Source organism: Delphinapterus leucas, chromosome 3 (genome assembly GCF_059928025.1).
Source record: "Delphinapterus leucas isolate spDelLeu-1000000601 "Yukka" chromosome 3, BTC_Dleu_Yukka2, whole genome shotgun sequence".
NCBI classification, from domain to species: domain Eukaryota; kingdom Metazoa; phylum Chordata; class Mammalia; order Artiodactyla; family Monodontidae; genus Delphinapterus; species Delphinapterus leucas.
In genome coordinates this window covers 118,682,873-118,701,998 of record NC_143131.1, presented here as the reverse complement: position 1 = coordinate 118,701,998, position 19,126 = coordinate 118,682,873, and the positions used below count along the sequence as shown (strand labels likewise).

Below are 19,126 nucleotides of genomic sequence, written 5' to 3'. Positions count from 1 at the left end.
GTCTTTCCCTCATTTTTTACTTGAGTTGTTTGTCTTTTTGTTGCTGAGTTGTAGGAGCTCTCTATATATCCTGGATAGTAGATCATCATCAGGTATATAATTTGCAAATATTTTCTCCCATTTTGTAGGCTGTCTTTTCATATTTTTGATAATGTCTTTTGATGCACAAAAGTTTTTAACTTTGATGAAATTCAGTTTATCATGTTTTCTTCTGTTGTGCTTGCTTTTGGTATCATATCTAAGAACTCATTGCCAGATTAAAGGCCATGAGGATTAATTTCTGTATTTTCTTCTATGAATTGTATAGTTTTAGCTCTTAAATTTGGGAAATTGATCGATTTGAGTTAATTTTTGTATATGGTCTGAGGTAAGGGTCCAACTCCATTCATCGGTATCTGGATGTCCAGGTGTCCCAGTGCCATTAGTTAAAAAGATTAATCTTTCCTCATTGAATGTTCTTGATGTCCTTGTCAAATCAGCTGTCCATAGAAACATGAGTTTATTTCTAGACCCTTAGTGCTCTGCTCTCTCACTGATCTCTATGTTTGTTCTTATGCCAGTACCACAGTGTCTTGGTTACTATAGCTTCACAATAAGTTTTGAAATCAGGAAGTGTGAGTCCTCCAACTTTGTTCTTCTTTTATAAGATTTTTCTGACTATTCAGCATCTGTTGAAATCCGTATGAACTTTAGAAGGAGGAACAGAAGCTGAGAGTGAAGGAACGAATAAATAGGTTATGCAATGAAGGAAATCCAATATTACACTAATGCTTCAAAAGAGGCTCAGAGAAAAAGATGGTATGTCCCTTAGTTCAGTTATACCAGATGTCTCAGGGTGAAACCATCTAATCCTGAGACCACTTTTGCTTTGGAACCTGATGAGATATAGGAGAAGACTGCAAACCTGGGTGGCCTTGCCGTGGGAGACGTTTTGATCGTAAATTATAATGATGGACTGAACTAATTACTCTTATTTTTCATGTAACAGCTACACAACGAGATATAACACTGGCATTGTTGGTAAGACTACAGTATTAATATTGATAGTCAAATGTATGGGAAAATACAGGCCTCCTATGCCTACCCCACACTGATTCCTCCAGATGTTAGGCATATTCATCTTGTTACTATTGCTCTACCTGTTATATAGACGTACACCAAATGTAGATGATCAGACAGGTATGATTCTTTTGGCTATAAGGGATCCTTGGTGAAAAACCAGAGAGTGGCTTGTGATATAATAAAGAACTTATCTGGTCTTTGTCTTCAGTTACTGGCACAAAGCTTCAAAAACCTTTGGAATTTCCGGAGCAATAGGAGTCTCTCTGTTATACTAATGAGGTGACTTCTGGCAGGGCTCCTAGATAGCTCTAGGATGGAAGAGGTTACTCACTAGAAATAAACAACCATGCAGGGACTTCCCTGGTGGTCCGGGTCGTTAAGACTCTGTGCTTCCACTGCAGGGGGCACAGTTTTGATCCCTGGCCATGGAACTAAGATCTTGCATGCCACGCAGCACGGTCAAAAAAAGAAAAACCATGCAGATTGAAGGGCTGGAGTTGAATTCAATCACATAGCCTATGATTTAATTAATCATGCCTACATAATGAAATCTCATCGAAAAATGCTGGACAATGAGGCTCAGGGAGCTTCCTGGTTGGTGAACACACTGATGTACTGGGAAGGCATACCCTCACTCCACAGGAACAGGAGCTCCTGCCACTCAGGACCCTTCCAGACCTTGCCCTACATAACTCTTCTGTTGGAAGCCATCCTGGAGTCCCTGCGCCGTGACAAAGTCATGATGCAATCAAAGGCAGGACTGCAAAGCAGCACTGTGCCAGCACGGCGGACTACATCTCTATTGATTTGTTTGGTTGTGTTAAGCTTATATATGGAAATAGCACTAGGGGGATTTGCAGCCAGGGTTAGGAAAATGAGAAAAACTACTACCCACCCCCCTACTATTATTACCACAAAATGGAAAGTACCTATTCCGGCCCCAGGAAACTGGGAACGCAATACACAATCTGGAAATATAAGGATGTTCCTATGGAAAACACCCCCAATTGAACAACTGTGGCCCTATGAAGGGCTTGTTGATGATTTTGGTTTTATCTGGGTCCACTATAAAGAAAGGTTAATACTTTGGCAATAATTGCCGGATGATAAACAGGAGTGTAGGAGGTATTGTGAGTGCTACTAGTGGAGTCAGCAACACAGGAACTGTAGGATATATTGTAAATATTTTCAAGGCACTATTCAAAACACTTGCCCATGCAGAAAGAACACGAAGATTGCACTTCTGTAATAAAGACTTACATAATAGCTTGGCTTAACGACTAGAAAATAACCTGCAACTAATGAGAACTTGGGGAAATATCTTGATAGCACATCTAGAAACTACAGACAATTCTAAGGTAATCTTTTGAGGAAATCTTGTGGTCAAGGGTTTGAGGCCTAAGGCTAGACTATATTATGATAATTATGTTTTGATTATGTAAACCAAAAATATATAAGCTTGCTGAATAACAATAAAGCATGCTACTATCTGCCTGACTCCAGAGACAGTGTCAGTCTCGTTCTTTCTCCGTCGCTGATGCTGTTCCTCCCTCAGGTACTCCTGGACTCGTTGGAGCTGGACTCCAACACTCTTCATCTGATTGTTCACTTGCATGCTTTATAATTAAAAAAAGGTAATCATAAATAGAGCACTTTCCCGAGTTCTGTGAGTCATTCTAGTGAATTACTGAACCTGAGGGTTGGTTGTGGGAACCCAGGAATCTGTAGCCAAGTCAGGCAGTACTACACGTAACCTGGGGAGCCCACTTGTGGCTGGAACCTGAAATAAGGGGTCTTACTGAGAACCTTGCATTTTAACTTGTGGGATCTGGCGCTAACTCCAAGTAGTTAGTGTCACCTACAAATTGGCGCTTGCCATCTACCTCTACAAGGATCAAATTATGAGCCGCTGCAACTGCTGACCTTCAACACCCCCTGAAAGGAGTTCAGGGTGGAGATGAGGAATGAGGCGCTATGTGCTCTAGGAAAAACTGGCAAAACAGGTCTTCAGATACATATTTTCAGGAGACAATTTTATGAGTCCAATTGTTGCATCTCCTTGTACCTAGAAAAGCACTAAAATCATCCCTCATGGTGACACCTGCTCCTGGTGACTAGCAGTAACCTTCACGAGACTAGCAGAAACCTCCTGCAAAGAAATATGTGCTTCGTTGCATGTACTCTCCCTGCACCAAAATCACATATATACTGAACTTCCCCCGCTACCTCTTTGGAGCAGCTTCTCAGAGCAATCTGAAATGCTGTCTACTGGACTATAGTCCTAATTTTACCCCAAATAAAACTTAACTCACAACTCACAGGTTGTGCTTTTTTTTTCAGTCGACGTTAGTATCAGAATTGGATTGAAATGTAGGACACCCAGTCAGTGTTAGAGAATTGGTGTCAGATACAGTAACTATAATGCTTTTTTGGGTTCTGTAAGTCATTCCAGCAAATTATGGAAGCTGCAGGAGTAGTGGGTATACCTGGGAGTGTAGATAGCTAGTCAAAGTGAGGACCCCTGAGCTTGAGACTAGCGTCTGAATTTAGAGCAGTCTTATTGCAACTGTGCTCTTACCTGTGAAGTTTGGCCAAACTCTGGGTAGTTGGTGACAGAAGTAATTTCATCCTACATGGAACATTATTCAGCCACAGAAACGAAAGAAGTACTGATACATGCTACATCATGGATGAACCTTGGAAAACAAGAAAAAAGCCAGTCACAGAAAGAACACATATTATGTGAGTCCACTTATATGAAATGTCCAGAATAGGCAAATCTATAGAGGCAGAGAGTAGATGAGTGGTTGTTTAAGGGTCAGGATAGGGTGGGGGTTAGGGAGGTTATAGTAAAGGAAAGCAAGTTTCTTTATAAAGTGATGGAAACGTTCTAAAATTAACCGTAGTAAGAGTTACACATATCTGCAAACGTACTAAAAACCATTGAATAATACACTTTAAGTGGGTGACTTGTATGGTATATGAATTATATCTCAGCAAAGCTGTCATTTTTTTAAAAGGTAGTTATCTTTTATAAATACATACTGAAATAGCTATATGTGAAATATAAGGTGTCTGGGATTTGCTTCAAAAGAATCCACTGGGGGCTTCCCTGGTGGCGCAGTCGTTGAGACTCCGCCTGCCGATGCAGGGGACGCGGGTTCATGCCCCGGTCCGGGAAGATCCCACATGCCGCAGAGCAGCTGGGCCCGTGAGCCATGGCCGCTGAGCTTGCGCGTCCGGAGCCTGTGCTGCGCAACGGGAGAGGCCACAACAGTGAGAGGCCCGCGTACCGCAAAAAAAAAAAAAAAAAAAAAAAAAGAATCCACTGGGGTGGAAGGGGGAACAGAAGGAATAAGACCGGCCATAAGTTGATAACTGCTGAAGCTGAGTGCCTGGAAGCTCATTAAACTCTTCTCTCCACAGTTATATATGTCTGAAATTTTTCATAAGAGGAAAAAAAGAAAAATTCCATGCAACAGTCTGGCTCACTCAGAAAAGAGAGGTCACCTCCTATGGTAAGTTATTGTTTAGAGGCCCCACCCAGAGCCCTCAGATCAGGGAGATGAATTATTGAGGGGAATCTGAGAGGCACAGAAGCCATGGAGCACGGAGAGGCGATGAGCACAGGGGCTGCTTTGGGCCGGGGCAGCTCAGCCCCTTCAGTCCTCACTGACAACCCACAGACCAGGCTGGCCGTGGTGGTGGAAGTAGAGCGAAGGAGAAGATCTGGTAAGAAGCCTCCACACATTCATCTCAGAGGTAACACAGCCTGGGAGAGCCTCTTGGGAGAGGGGGAGGGCGAGGCCATCTCACATTAGGAAACTGAGGCAAACGTTGAAGGCAGGACTCAGGAGTCCTGAGACTTCAGTTTCCCCCATGAGAGTTGATATGAAGCCCACCTGTCTCAGGCCCCGAGGAGACCTGTTGCCCCACGCTCCTCCTGGAGGGGCCCAAGAGCATCCGCCTGTGTCAGCGTGGGATTCTGGAGAGTCAGGTAGAGATGGGATGGGCTGTGATGGGGTGTGGGTAAGTCCAGGGAAGATGGGAGTGACACTGTTGACTCCAGTTTTGCTCACAGGAACAATGCATCACCTTTGACAGAGTCCTGGGTTCTGATGCTCCTCAGGTAGGGGGGTCTGGTAGGGCGATGGGAGGAGGGTCAGAGCACTCAGGACCCTTGATCCTGGAGTGCTGAGTGCTTCCCAAGCTCTCTGGTCAGGGCAGGCTGGGCAGGCACCTGAGTCGGAGATGTGCCTCTGTCTCCCTGCAGGAGGCGGAGCAGGAGTTGCTAACAAGAGTCCAGTACATGCTGGGCTCGGTGGGCCGAGGGTACAGTGTGGCCCTGCTGCTTCGGGGTCGAGAAACAGAGGCACCCCGGCTTGTGCCTCAGGTGAGTCCCAGAGGATGCACCACTCATAGTTGTTATGAGACTCAAGTGTTGGCTCCTCAAGGAGACCTTCGAGAACTTTCCCCTCCCCACCCTAGCTGGACTAGGTGCCCCTCCTTGGGGTTCCTATAGCACCCTGTGGTCCATACAGGATGTCTTTCCAGCATCAATCACGAAGCTATTGAGAGGTCAGGGAAGGTGGGAGGCTGGGGTCCATGAGGTGAGGGTCAAGGAGGGGTGGTGTGCAAAGATCAAGTACTCAGGGAAGTCTACTTTTCACTGTTCTTAGTAATACTAATAATGATAATAAACATTTTGTTTTTAGGCTTCAGCAAAGTGCCCCCAAACTAAAATAGTTGCCTCAAAACCTTGTCATGAGCCCCTACCCTAGCGAACAGGAGGTCCCACTGAAAATGTCTGCTCACCTATCTGGCTCGCTGTGAACCACAAGGCCGGGGGCTATTTTTGTCCTGGCCACCAAGTCCATAGCACCTAGCACAGGGCCAGGCATAGAAATAATTTCCTTGCCCCCAGGAAATGTTGAAAAACAGGTTAATCCTTTCTCAATCCTCACTCACCCTTCTCTTTAGCTGATGCAGATGCTGTTTGAAGAAGCTCTGCCCCTCAGGGGCTCTGATGCCGTGCTTAGTACACTTAGCCTGGTGCAGGTGAGGCCCTGGGGGGAGGGGAGACCCGGGGAGCCAAGGCCATGTTGATGCTGCAAAAGAGCCCAAGGCTCAGGGACTGCCTGAAGAGTTTGGATCTCTTGCCCGTCCAAACACCTACAGCTAGTCTCTCATTGGTTCCCCCTCTTCCCGTTCATCCTCCGCACCACTGTCGGCTTGCCTTGCTGGGGTCTCCTTTTTCCTGCCTGAGATGGCTGAATTTTGGTGCCCTGCTTGGTTCACAGGGCCCCAGCGGGAGGATCACATGAGCCAAAGGCTGGGGAAAGGTTCGGTTTGTTAACAGATGTTGTGCTTGTGTGATCGCAGCTCAGCACCAGTGGGAGGAGTCGGGACCTGCTTGCTCCAGGGTCAGAGAACCTGTCAGCGCTGGATGTGTCCCCTCTGGGCTTGTGAGTGTCCAGAGCCCAACGGGGTCTGAGGGAGCTTGTCTTAAGTCAGGGCTGACACCCCAAACCAAGCCGTTGGAGGCTTCTCCCCACTGCCACTCCAGGGAAGGGAAGTTATGAACTTGGGGTCATGCTTACAGGTTTTGCGTTTGCCCCCAGGACTCCCTCTCACCGTCTTCCCTTCATCCCATATCTCCATAACCTCTCGCTCTTCTCACCACCCCATCCACTTACACCTCTTCAACTCAGTCATTACCATCCCGGGTGATCTGAGCATCTCACCGAGCAGAACTTCAGTTTCTCCATCTATAAAATGGGAGCAATCCCAACTATCCTGTTTCCCTCACTGGGCAGATGATAGGAGAAAAAATAAGATCATGAAGATGAGAGGCTTTTAGGGGATATATTGAGCTTGGAGTCTTGGGGATGATTCTTATAGGCTCTTGGGCCCCCATGGGCTCCCCATGCAGAGATTCTGGGGGGCTGGACAGAACCCTTGTGCTTAGGAGCTGAGATCAGCCTTCCCTTCCTCCAGGGTGGTAGAAAATGCCAGTGAAGTGGAGGTGTCTGACTCAAGAGCTGCCTCAGAGCTGTACTTGCAGGCTGCAGGTGGTGAAGACAGGTGAGGACAGGCGGGTGCCTTCACCCACCCCCACCCCCTAGCCATTTGGCCTGATCCTTTGATCTCCTCCACAGTGCCTGCTCTCTGCTCACTGTCACCATGTCCTGCCCATGGCCTGACCCTCCTGAGGGGCCTGGGACCCAGGGCATGTGGCGAGGAGCCTTGCGGATCCTGCAGCTTCCAGGAGCCCTGAAAGTTTGATGGAGCCTTTTAACAGCTTTGGGGAAGGCTTGGGTAGGTGGCTGAAATATGGATGTAGAGGCCCAGGGCAGCATCAGAGTCTCCTCCTTTCCTCATCTCTGACATGCTGAAGGATTTGCTCCCTTTAGTATTTCTTGTAAGGCAGGTCTACTAGCAATGAACTCCCTCAATTTTTGTTTATCTGGGCATACCTTACTTTCTCTTACATTTCTGAAGGATAGTCTTGCCAGATACAGAAATCTTAGTTGACAGGTTTGGTTTTTTGTTTTTTTTTTCTTTCAACACTTTAACTGTGTTATCCCACTGCCTTCTGGCCTCCATAGTTTCTGATGAAAAATTGGTTTTTAATCTTACTGAAGATCCCTTGTGCATAATAAGCTGCTTCTCTCTTGTTTTCAAGATTCTTTCTTTGACTTTGGATTTTGACAGTTTGATTATAATCTGTCCTGGTGTAGATCTCTTTGAGTATACCCTCCTTGGAATTTGTTGAGCTTCTTGGATGTGTAGATTCATGCCTTTCATAAGTTTGGGGGACTTTTTGAGCATTATTTCTTCAAATATTCTTTCTGTCCTTTTCTCTTTCTCTTCTCCCTCTGGGGCTCCCATTATGCATATGTTTGTACACTTGATGGCAGCCCACAGGTCTCTTAGGCTCATTTTCCTTCATTCTTTTTTCTTTCTGCTCCTCAGACTGGATAATTTTATTTGACCTATCTTCAGGTTTGTTGAGATTCTTGTGCCTACTCAAATCTACCCTCTAGTGAATTTTTAATTTCAGTTATTGTACTTTTCAGCTCCCATATTTCTACTTGGTTCCTTTTTATAATTTCTATTGTTCTATTGACAGTCACTGAGACATCATTTTCTTTTTTTTTTTTTCTTTATCTTTATTCCCCTTCTCCCACCACAAAATTTTTAGGAAAATTCCCAAGATAGCAGTGAAGCTAGAAGTTGGGTGGGAAAGAGGGAACTGGGAGTTGACAGAGGAGCCAGCCTTGGTGAGACATCATTTTCTTGATTTAGTTTTCTGAAAACATCTAAGACAGTTGATTTAAAGTCTTTGTCTACTGAATCCAGCGTCTGGTTTCCTCAAGGACAGTTTTTATTAATTTCTTTTTCTTTTTTCCTGTGAGTGAGGCATACTTTCTTTTTTTTTAATTAAAAAAAATTTATTTATCTATCTGGCTGTGCCAGGTCTTAGTTGAGGCATGTGGGATCTAGTTCCCTGACCAGGGATCGAACCAAGGCCCCCTGCATTGAGAGTGCAGAGTCTTAGCCACTGGACCACCAGGGAAGTCCTGAGCCATACTTTCTTATTTGCATGCCTAATAATTTTTTGTTGGAAACTGGTCAATTTGAGTATTTTTTGTAAAGACTATATTCTTTATTGTGTTGGTCTCTTAAGTCTCCATTCTTTTTCCTTAGTGCTCTGACACTCTGGATATGATAATCTGGTAACTCTGAAAGCTGGATTCTCCCTCCTCTCCAGGGTTTGCCTTGTTGCTTGTTGTGAGCATCAGCCATCCATTTGCTTACTTTTCCAAACAATTTTTGCAAAGACTGTATTCCTTGCAGTCACTGAAGTCTTCATTCTATTATCTCAGTGATTAGCCAATGACCTGACATAGAATTCCCTAACCCCCGAGAATGCGCCCCCCCCAAAAAAAAAAGAAAGGAAAAGGAGAAAAAGGAGGAGGAGGACAGGTAGGGGAAAGGGAATGAGGAGAGAGGAAGGAGAAGAAGGAGGAGGCAGGGAGGAGGAAAAGGGAAAAAAAGGGAGAAAGGAAGAAAAAAATTCTCCAGGTTTCTACAGACTGGCTCTGTGTTGGGTCACTCCTTAAATGCTTAGCAAGACCATTTACAGCTCTGCCTTAGCCTCACCTGATGCTTGCACTGAGCCCTAATTCAGACAGAGGTGAAAGCCTTTGGTCTTCTCAGGTCTCTTCTGACCACACATACTGCCCTGGACATATGTGTGGCTTTCTAGGTACCCTAGTACACGTGGGAACCTTTCAAAATCCTTATTCCTCCAAAATTTCACTCCCCACCTTTTCTCCCTGTCTTTCCATGTGTCTATTGTTTGCCCCAACTGTTATTTTTGCTTGTTCTTTCATCTCTCAATGCTTTGGGGGACTGTCCTCTGGCATAGCTCCTCTGTTCCAAGAGAATTCCAAGGTAAGTGAGACAAAGGGAGGCAGCTTTTGTCAGTCCTTTGTGGGAAACCCCAGACAATCAAAACAGACAAACACAGTTCCCTGGGAACAAGATCTACTCTGCTCCTTTCAGAACCAGGTACCCCCACCAGAAATGTGGGCTGTGCTGGGGAGAAGGTTGGGGCTAGGGTAAGTTAAAAACACCACAAAGATCTCTTACCATATTTTAGCTGCCTTTCTCCTGGTTAAACATTCACTTGATTGCTGTCAACCTTTGACTATCTCCCAGAGTTCCAGTAAGGTTGATTCTGACCATTTTTTTTTTGCCAGATGTTTCTGGGAAGGGACAGACTCCCAGAGTTCCCTACTCTGCCATTTTTGTTGATGTCACCTTGCTTTGCCATTTTACAATTGGGCTGTATTTTTATTATTGAGGTGTAGGAGCTCTTTATATATTCTGGATACAAGTCTCTTGTCAGATATAAAATTAAATTGTTTTTACTATGAGAATGTATTATTTGTGTAATTTTAAAAGTAATCAAATATAAAATAAAATAAAGATCTATACAAGGTTGCAAATCTGTCTGGTGGTACACAAAAGTGACTGGAAACAGTCAATCTTTCCATCAGAGTGTGATTTGGGCCAGTTTCTTTCTGCATCTACCGGTGGACATCTCTTTTCTTCCTCCATCCCTCCCTCTGGCAGAGACTGTCCCTTGCTGCAGGTGTTGGCTGGTAAGGTTGTTGGTGAGGAGGTGGAGGGCTCTCTGCCCTGGATTGTCTCATGTCTCCTGGAAGGAAACAACTACAGTGGCCTTCTTCTTCGCCTGGACCCTCAAGGTGGCCTGGGGGAGGACGTGGGTTTCTTTGGGAAGCTCTAGGATCTGGCCTTAGGCCTGGCCCCCCTCTCACCCAACCAGCGGCAGCCCCAACCCTAGCGAGCCGAGAGAGAGCCTGAGCCTCTGGGACGGCCAGGATTCAGAAAGGTCCCAGAATTGCCAGGCTCTCACCGTCTGGAAAGGTAAGGCCAATAGTAAAAGCAACCCCTCACCCTTTCAGAGGGCTTCAACAGTTTACCAAGCATTTTTACACTGACTAAAACCTTTGATTCTTACCACAATGCCATGAGGCAGGTCGAATCTACGGGCGAGGGAAGGGAGGCAGGTTTAATTTATAGACGAGGAAAGGGAGGATCAGAGAAGGGAAGGTACTTTCCTATTTTCACACACTCATTAAAGATCAGGCCTCTGTGAAATGATATGTCAGAAATTTGGGGGAGGTCAAGTGGAGGGTATAGATCAAACAAGAATGACCATGAGTTGATATTTGTTGAAGCTGATAAGGTGATAAGTAGATGAAATTCCTAGACTTTGTATATGTTTGAAGTTTTCCACTAATAAAAGAGTAAAAAAAAAAGTCTGTGGGGCTTCCCTGGTGGCACAGTGGTTAAGAATCCGCCTGCCAATGCAGGAGACATGGGTTCAAGCCCTGGTCCGGGAAGATCCCACATGCTGCGGAGCAAGTAAGCCCGTGCGCCACAACTACTGAGCCTGCGCTCTAGAGCCCGTGAGCCACAGCTACTGAAACCCACACACCCAGAGCCTGTGCTCCGCAACAAGAGAAACCACTGCAATGAGAAGCCCGCACACCACAACAAAGAGTAGCCCCGGCTCGCCGCGACTAGAGAAAGACCACATGCAGCAACAAAGACCCAACGTAGCCAAAAAAAAAAAAAGAAAAGTAAAAGTCTGGCCCTCTGTCTTCAGAAGCAACAAACACATTCATTTGGCCAACATATTCCCAGACCACAGCCTACATCAGGCCCTGTGGAATGAGGAAGATAAGTCTGGGCACTTCACACTCTCAAGGACAAAGCAGGGAGGGAAGGAAGGGTGTTTACGTATAGGCCAGTTTGGGATCGTGACTAAGGGCACAGGCTTTAGTGTCAGACAGAACTGGGCTTGAGTTTCAGTTCTGCCACTCACCAGGAAGTTGCTTGACCTCCCTGAGGTTCAGTTGCCTCATCTGGAAAATGTGGAGGGAGACAGGGTAAATTAGGGTTGCTGCCTCACTGGAGTATTGTGTAGCTAAAAAGAGACAATCCATGAAAAGCCTTAGCACAGTACCGTCGAACACATGGAAAATGCCGGACAGGTGTTAGCTATTTTTTTTTAAAATTAATTAACTAATTTTTGGCTGAGTTGGGTCTTTGTTGCTGCACGTGGGCTTTCTGTAGTTGCGGCGAGCGGGGGCTACTCTTCGTTGCGGTGTGCAGGCTTCTTATTGAGGTGGCTTCTCTTGTTGCGGAGCACAGGCTCTAGGCATGTGGGCTTCAGTAGTTGTGGCTCACAGGCTCCAGAGCGCAGGCTCAGTAGTTGTGGCACGCGGGCTTAGTTGCTCCGCGGCATGTGGGATCTTCCCGGACTAGGGCTTGAACCCGTGTCTCCTGCATTGGCAGGCGGATTCCCAACCAATGTGCGACCAGGGAAGCCCAGGTGTTAGCTATTTTTATGAATAGTACTGTTAATAGAAATTAAAAGTTTTACAGGCAGTGTGCTTTGGAGTTCAGAGGAAGGAGGGATTCACTCTGTGTCTCCCCTTCCTAGGCAGCTCCCTGAGCTTGCTCCAGGCTGCTCTGTTGGGGGCCGCAGAAAGGAGGATGAAGGTGAGACAGGTGAGGCCCACCCTCTGGGATGCAGTAGAAGAGGCCCGGGCCCGGCGGGCTGGCCTGAAGAGCCTGCGTTCAGGCCTCCTTGGGGACGCCCTGACAGATAGTGGGCTCGGCCAGCTGGGCAAGGCACTGCGGGAGTTGCAGGTGAGCAAGGTGAGGTCTGTGGGTGCCTGGGCCAGCAATGGCCAGAGCCCACCCAGAATCCCCTCTCCACAGGTGGTAAAAGCCTGGAGCCAGCGCTCAGGAAGCTGGATGCTCAAAACAGTCAAAACTGAGGCTATGGGGCTCCCAGAACCACAGGTACGTCTTCCCATCCAAACTCTTGGGAGGCCTATTGATGCCTGCCTCCTTTTTCTGTTTACAGAGCACTGTGAGGGGGCTCTCCCTTCCTTCATTAATGTATTGATTCCCGAACATTTATTGACCACTATGTGCCTTTTTATAATCCTCTGGAAAGAAACAATGAACACCATGATCAGTGCTCTGAAGAGCTTATCCAAAGGGCTCTATGTGGGTATCTAAGTTAGTCTTGGCGAGAGAGGGAAGGAAGACTTCATGCAGGAAGTTGAAACCTGAAGGAGATGGCTAGCAAAGATGAATGAAGAACATTCCAGGCAGAAAAAATAACAGGAGAAGTGTCAGAGGTAAGCGAGTTCTTGATCTCTTTGGGAGACTGCAAGCAGCTCAATTTGCTGGAGGATAGAGTTTGAGGAAGAAAGTCCAGAGGGAAGGATTGAAGACTGAAGTAGGGGCCTGGTCATGCAGGTCTTTGTAAATCAATTGAGATGTTTGCAGTTTGTCTGGAAGGTCAAGGGGAAGCCACAATTTACTTTAAACAGGGAAGACAACATTGCTCCCAGCATTGCTTCAGCAAACTGAAGCTCTGAGAAGTGATGTGAGTATCCCAGGGTCACTAGGATAATCAAAGGCAGCAGAGGTGCAAAGACATCCAAGTCCTTAGACTCAGTACGGCACTCTTTCATCCCCTTAGGATGCATGTCCTCCCTTATGCAGAAGGGGCGCTGTCTTCCATGATTTGTCACAGGGTGGCTGGAAGGTCGCCCCTGTCCAGCTTCTCCTGGTGCTTTCATTTTCTTAATTACTTATAACTTGTTTTTACAGCCCTGGGCCTTGGGAATTAGGCCTGTAAACTCCAAGTTATTGAACAGGGCTGGCCACTGCTAAGTGCTTTGGGTGCCTTATCTCATTTCATGCTCTCTACAACTTTTATCAGCTCCATTTTATGGATGAGAAAATGGAGACTCAGAAGACTATCCACCTGCCTGAGGTCAAACAGCTAAGAAAAGGAGGGGCTGGGACCCTGATCTGATTTCAAAACCAACACTGTCCTGGGAGAAAAGGTAATAGAATTCTCATTCGTAATATATTCTCAGCAGGTCACAGATTCAACAGCAAGCCCCAGCCCAGGCCTCCAGGAAGAGCCTCAAGGTGAGGCTGGTGCTTGGGGTGGAGCTGGAGGTCTTCTCCACCTTTGGTGTGCTTAACTGCATTTTCCTCCAGTGGCAGGAAGAACAGCATCTATAGGACCTGATCTCCACCAAATGCACCCTCTCAGGGACTCTGAGGAACAGGTAACACCTCATGTACCCCAGAACAACTGGAAGCTGTTGGGGAGTAGAGTCGCAGAGTCCTGATAATATGTGTCCTGCTTACCTTGCCCTAACATCAGGGAGAAATATGGAGCTTTAGGCAAATAAAGGGCCTGAAGGGTTACTGTATCCCTCAAGGAGGGGCATGGGAAGGGGCTGTTTTCCTACTGGGTTGGTTTAGGGGCATGGGGTCCCTAGGGCCTCCATGGCACCTACTGGCAGAATCAATACCTCTCCTCTTCCCTCACGGCCTCTGAGTCTCTGTCCAGGCCACAGGCTCTTTCAGGCCAGCTAGTCTCCTGGATGTAATTCTAGGAGCTGCCCTGGTAATGGCGGTCTGTTGGAAAAGTTGGGCCCTGTGTCCCAAGGCTGTGTACACACATGGGCTTCTGGCTGAGCCTAGAATGATGCCACCTAGGCCCAGCAGGCCCCGGATGTGGCCCTGCAGTTCTTCCTGGCTCAGGCCCAGAGGCAGAGACTGCGAGAACAGCACCAAATTTGGATCCAAGAGGAACTGAAGCATTTGCAACAGGAGGAAGAAGTGGTGGCAGGGGTCCACGTCAAAGGCCTGGTGGCTGAAGAGGTGAGGAAGGTCAAGTAGGGGACTTGAGGCTCCTACTTTTTTTTTTTTTTTTTTTTTTGCTGAGTCAGGTCTTAGTTGTGGCACAGGGGATCTTCGTTGAGGCATGTGGGATCTTTCGTTGTGGCACTTGGGCTTCTCTCTAGTTGTGGTGTGTGAGTTTTTCTCTTCTCTATTTGTGGCGTGGGGGCTCCAGGGCACGTGGGCTCTGTAGTTTGCGGCACGCAGGCTCTCTAGTTGAGGCACATGAGCTCAGTAGTTGTGGCACGTGGGCTTAATTGTGCCGCAGCATGTAGGATCTTAGTTCCCAGACCAGGGATCAAACCTGCATCCCCTGCATTGCAAGGCGGATTCTTTACCACTGGACCAGCAGGGAAGTCCCTTGAGGCTCCTTTTAACCTGGCCAGGTACTGTGCTGGGATCTAGCATCAATCACAGCAGACTGGACCACAACCTCTCTCATGGCCCTCACAGCTTTGTGGGGGATAGATGATGCAATTCTCAGTGCTAAGTGCTGTAAATGAGGGAGCTAGTGACTTGTGGGAACAAACAGGTGTACCTGGCCCAGGCTGGAGTGGAGAGAAGATGACATCTAACCTGAGACTTTAAGGACAAACAAATTAGCCAGAGAAATTCACTAGACTCAGATCCACAGGGCAGTTTGTGCTCATCACATGGAGGCACTAAGTAAACAGATCTTGTTTAAACAAGAAACAAAACTTGTGTGCACAGAAGTCGGATCAGGGGAAGGTGGGAGACATGCTCTTAGGAGAGAATCCTGTATGAGCAAAAGTCCAAATGGAAGCAATGGCAAAGTAGGTTCTGGGTGTTGCAAACTGTCCATCTGGCTGGAGCCTGGCAGGTGCATGGTCAGAGTCAAGGATAAAGAGACCGTGTGCCACGCCTCTGGATTTGGACTTTACCCCAAGGATGACGGTGAACTATTGAAATGCATGTGTCATCTCAGTTATGTCCCTCACTAGCCATGTGAATTTGGTCAAGTTAGGTCACTTCTCTGACCCACTGTTTCCAAATCTGTAAAATAGCAATTACCTCAAAGGTTATCATTAAACGAAATAATAATATAAAGTAAGTAGAGCAGAGCCTGGCACACAGGTTGCGCTCAACAAACGGTACGTATTATCACTGAAGGTTTCCGAGGAGAGGCAGAGATGGCACCGGGAGTGGACAGGGCTGAGACTCCAGCTGGAGGCCCTTCGGGCAGAACGGGACACTGCGGAGCAGGACCTGACAGCCCTCTATGACCTGCACGTGCAGGCTGCCCGGGCTTGGACGTGCCACGTGCTGCAGGTCAGTGAGGACAGAGGGCAGGCCTTGAATTGGTTCCAAGGCTGGCTGACTGATGGGGATCTCTGAATCTGTGCACAGGTATTCCGAGCCTGGCGGGGGCTGTGGGAGGAACAGGCCATGGCCACAGAGCATCACTATCGCAGCCTGCTGGCTGGCATCCTGCAAGACACCATCAACCTGGCCACGCAGAACCAGGAGCTCCAAGCCCAGAGCCAGCGACTTCAGCAGACTAGGCTGGGCGCAGGCATGCTGGATCCCCGCCCTGAGGAGAAATGTGGGGATCAGGAATCCTTCAGGGGCAGTCTCCTCTCTCCTCATTCGTAAAGGTCCTAGAAGGGAGAGCAGTTGGGACACAACAGCCAAGCTAACCTTCATTATGGATAATTAATAACACCACTAACTAGGTCTCATTGTGCCAGTACCTGCTGAGCACACTAACATCCCTTATTTGATTTGGTCATTTCCAGTCCCCTTTATAGTAGTAGGTATCATCTGACACCGCACCCCCCCATTTCAGAGATAAGCCAACTAAAGCTAAGAGAGGTTAAGTAATTGTTCAAGGACAGTCAGCCAATAGCTGACAGAGCCAGAATTAAAACTCAAGCCTGGTTGGCTATAGCTCTACACTGCCAGAAATAGTAGTTCACAAGTTGCAGTGTGCATCAGAATCACCTAGGAAGCTTACTGAAAAGAAAAAAAAAAAAATAAAGAAAAAAAATTCCCAAACCTCACTCCCTAAGATTCTACTTCAGCAGGACTGGGATTTCTCTTTTTTTTTTTTTCCCCACAAGCTTACCAGGTATTCTACCACGGGAGCAGGGCCTGACATTCCTCTGGTCATGAGAAGAGACGACAGGCAGGAATATCAGTGAGGGATCCAGAGGAGATGAGAAACGAGACCACCTTGAGTCCTAAGAGCTCTCTAGCCTACAGTCTACAGTTTGCCTTGCTGGGCCCAACACTTTCTATTCCCAAGACTCCTTCCAAATTCTCCAGGGCCCAAGTTTTATGCTTCAGAGAAACTTCCAAAGCTCCGTGACAGAAAATAGTCTCGGCTCCATGGAATTCTCAAAGGAAACAATGCTGTTAGCAACAGCTGGGAGAAAACAGCCTCTTCTCTTAGTCAATAAGTCACCCCAGGATTAAGATACTCAGGGCACCAGAGGAATGAAATTATGTTTGAGAGGAGCTATGCAACACAGAAGACACAGGACAATTATGGCCAACTGTAGGAACCACCTATACCCCAGAGCACTTTATTAAGACCTTATTGCTAATACAGACACTGATTGAGCTATACAAGTTTCCCTGTGCCTGGTCCCAGGTCACTCTGTGTAGAGTTTCCCTAGGCTGTTGGGAGCCGGGACACTGCTAGGAAAGGGCAGGACTCAGAGTGGGAAAGATGGTACCTCCTAGAAGCTATAGAGGGGGCAGTGGGCTATGAGAGAGCCCTTAAGAGTGAGCAGAGAGGTCAGGAGTGTAGGCTTAAGCCAGGGCCCAGGGACAACATCCCTGAGATGAGTCAAACCCCAGTCCTCTCTGAGGTTTCCAGAACAAAGGCGGGATAAGGAGAGAGCGGGGGCATTATTTCCAGGTGCTGCTGCAGCTAGGGGAGCATGGCAGAGGCCTGGGTGATGGGCGTATAATCTGCAGCAACTGGGCTTTCCTACATGACAGTGGGGGGGGGGTGAGCATGTTATGGGGGAGTCATGCACCATGGCTGGGCTGGAGCAGCCAGCACCAGGCCTGGGGGCAGTGGGTCTGCTGGGGTGACCACAGTAGGCAAGGAAAGCCAACTGCTGCCCACACCCCACTTTAAGAAACTGCATTCATGCAGGTTGAGGCAGGGCACCTCCTCCCATCAGGCACGGTATCATTTCTCAGGCCCATGAACTGATGCTCCCCTAATTCCTTAGTCAGAAAGAACTTCTGGGGGTGTAAGAGTTTCCTTAACCAAACCCAGGCTTCAAGTCTCCCAGGCTCAACCCTCCATCCACCTACCTCCAGGAACTGACATGGCTGCTCGCACTTCCCCAGCTTTTCTCGCAAGGCACTTGTTATAGGGCTGCTGAGGGGAGGGGTCAGCACTGGGAGGTGGCTCCGATGGTGGCGCCTCCGATGGTGGCGCCCAATCTACAGGTCAGGAATCAGGGTGGAGGTGGTGAGGGGCTAGCGACTGCCATAGTACAGGCGCACAGCCAGGCCAATGAGCAGCGTGGCCAGGAAGAAGGCAGCTGTGAGCTGAAGCTGCAGCAGGGCTGCTGAGAGCACAGCGTTGACCACTAGCGAGCAGGACACAACGAAGAGGCGTGTGATGCTGCTGCCGTGCTTCATGACAGCTGACATGAGCAGCCCATTTAGTGCCTGGCTCAGCACTACAAGTGCTGCCCATCCTGAGAAACCCTCCAGGAGGCCTGGGCCGGGGCCGCCACCTGCATGCAGACCTAGGTTCAGGAGCACACCAAAAGTGTAGAGGAAGAGGTTCTGAAGTGCCAGGGGCAGCCGCTGTCGCTTCATGAGCAGCTCTGTGTACACGGAAGACAAGCCTGAGATGAGGCAGTACAGGATGAGAAGCAGCAGTCCCAGTGGACTGATATGCAGGGGCATGGGGCCTGCAGCAGCTGCAGAAGGGGGCCCAGGAAGGGTGTTCCCAGGGTCCTGCAGGCCACCAGCTGCATAGCAGGCTCCTGCTGCAATGAGCAGCAGCAGTGCTAAGCCCTGGCGTGCAGAGAGGCGGTGTCGGAGGCAGAGGCAGTAGAACAGGGCTGTGCTTCCAATCTTGAGATTGCTCAGCACCTGGTAGGTGCTGGGGTCCATGTAACGTTGAAGGTAGATCACCAGGTTGTTGCTGGCGCCGTAGAGCAGGGCTGATAGTGCGAACGGGGCGGCCTGGCGCCAGGGTGGGGTCTGCTGGGGCCACGCTTGCCAGCCCACCAGGAGGGAGAAGGCGCACAGCAGCAGCTTGGTCAGTTCAGTCAGCAATACAGCCGAAGACGGTCGGAAGGGCACACGGCCATCCACGTGGCACAGTGCCAGCAATGGGGCATGGGCTCCGTACATGGCAGTGGACAGGAGTAGCATCAGGGTCCAGCGGGCCTGCCTGGGATGGCCCAGGCCTGGCACACCCCCGTCCTCTACACTCATGCCCAAACTAGACCCTGGGTGGCCTGTGTAGCTAGCAAGGGGGGTCAGTGGGGATTGTGACACGTTCTGGGAAAATCAAGTTATGGAGCTGGCTCCGAGGGGAGAGGAGCCTTGGTACATCGCCAGAGAGAATACTGAGAATCAAGAGTCAGCTGCAAACTCCACAATAAGGGCTAGAAGAGGAAGGGGCTGGTAGTTCTAGAAGCCACTGTCTTGGGGCCAATGCCATGGGGTTTTGGAGGCGAGGAGTCCAGGGTGCTGGCTGATGAGCCACTGTCCAGCCTCTGCAGGAAGGCGGCAGGAAAGCTGG

At 48.4% G+C, this 19,126-nt stretch overlaps 2 protein-coding genes across 3 annotated transcripts; one reads left to right on the top strand and one right to left on the bottom strand.

The window, feature by feature from the left end:
• Positions 1-714: 714 nt before the first annotated feature.
• On the bottom strand, positions 715-18,821 carry SLC35A4 (solute carrier family 35 member A4). Of its 2 annotated transcripts, XR_016392776.1 has the most exons (2): positions 17,674-18,821; positions 715-3,758 (listed from the first exon to the last, which is right to left on the bottom strand). XR_016392776.1 is itself a non-coding variant. In XM_022588977.3 (1 exon), exon 1 carries the CDS (start codon positions 18,814-18,816, stop codon positions 17,842-17,844), a length of 975 nt encoding a protein of 324 aa, XP_022444685.1. In that variant the 5' UTR covers positions 18,817-18,821; the 3' UTR covers positions 16,895-17,841. The 2 variants fall into 2 exon arrangements, 1 of the variants encoding a protein (XP_022444685.1); XM_022588977.3 differs by lacking the exon at positions 715-3,758 and having other exon boundaries at positions 16,895-18,821.
• LOC111182354 (uncharacterized) lies at positions 3,685-17,543 on the top strand. Its single transcript, XM_089908577.1, has 15 exons — positions 3,685-4,580; positions 4,749-5,059; positions 5,144-5,191; positions 5,336-5,455; positions 6,043-6,120; positions 6,445-6,527; positions 7,060-7,146; positions 7,221-7,344; positions 12,031-12,315; positions 12,388-12,471; positions 13,569-13,620; positions 13,693-13,763; positions 14,200-14,364; positions 15,514-15,672; positions 15,751-17,543. Exons 4-15 carry the CDS (start codon positions 5,372-5,374, stop codon positions 15,994-15,996), a joined length of 1,518 nt encoding a protein of 505 aa, XP_089764703.1. The 5' UTR covers positions 3,685-4,580; positions 4,749-5,059; positions 5,144-5,191; positions 5,336-5,371; the 3' UTR covers positions 15,997-17,543.
• Positions 18,822-19,126: the final 305 nt, after the last annotated feature.

What these genes read in the sequence shown, in the direction of transcription:
- LOC111182354 (XM_089908577.1), top strand. Translation starts at nt 5,372, where the DNA reads ATGCTGGGCTCGGTGGGCCGAGGGTACAGTGTGGCCCTGCTGCTTCGG. An exon ending in GTACACTTAGCCTGGTGCAG is followed by an intron (nt 6,121 to 6,444) that starts GTGAGGCCCTGG and finishes GTGTGATCGCAG; the next exon opens with CTCAGCACCAGTGGGAGGAG. An exon ending in TCAGGGACTCTGAGGAACAG is followed by an intron (nt 13,764 to 14,199) that starts GTAACACCTCAT and finishes GATGCCACCTAG; the next exon opens with GCCCAGCAGGCCCCGGATGT.
- SLC35A4 (XM_022588977.3), bottom strand. Translation starts at nt 18,816, where the DNA reads ATGAGTGTAGAGGACGGGGGTGTGCCAGGCCTGGGCCATCCCAGGCAG.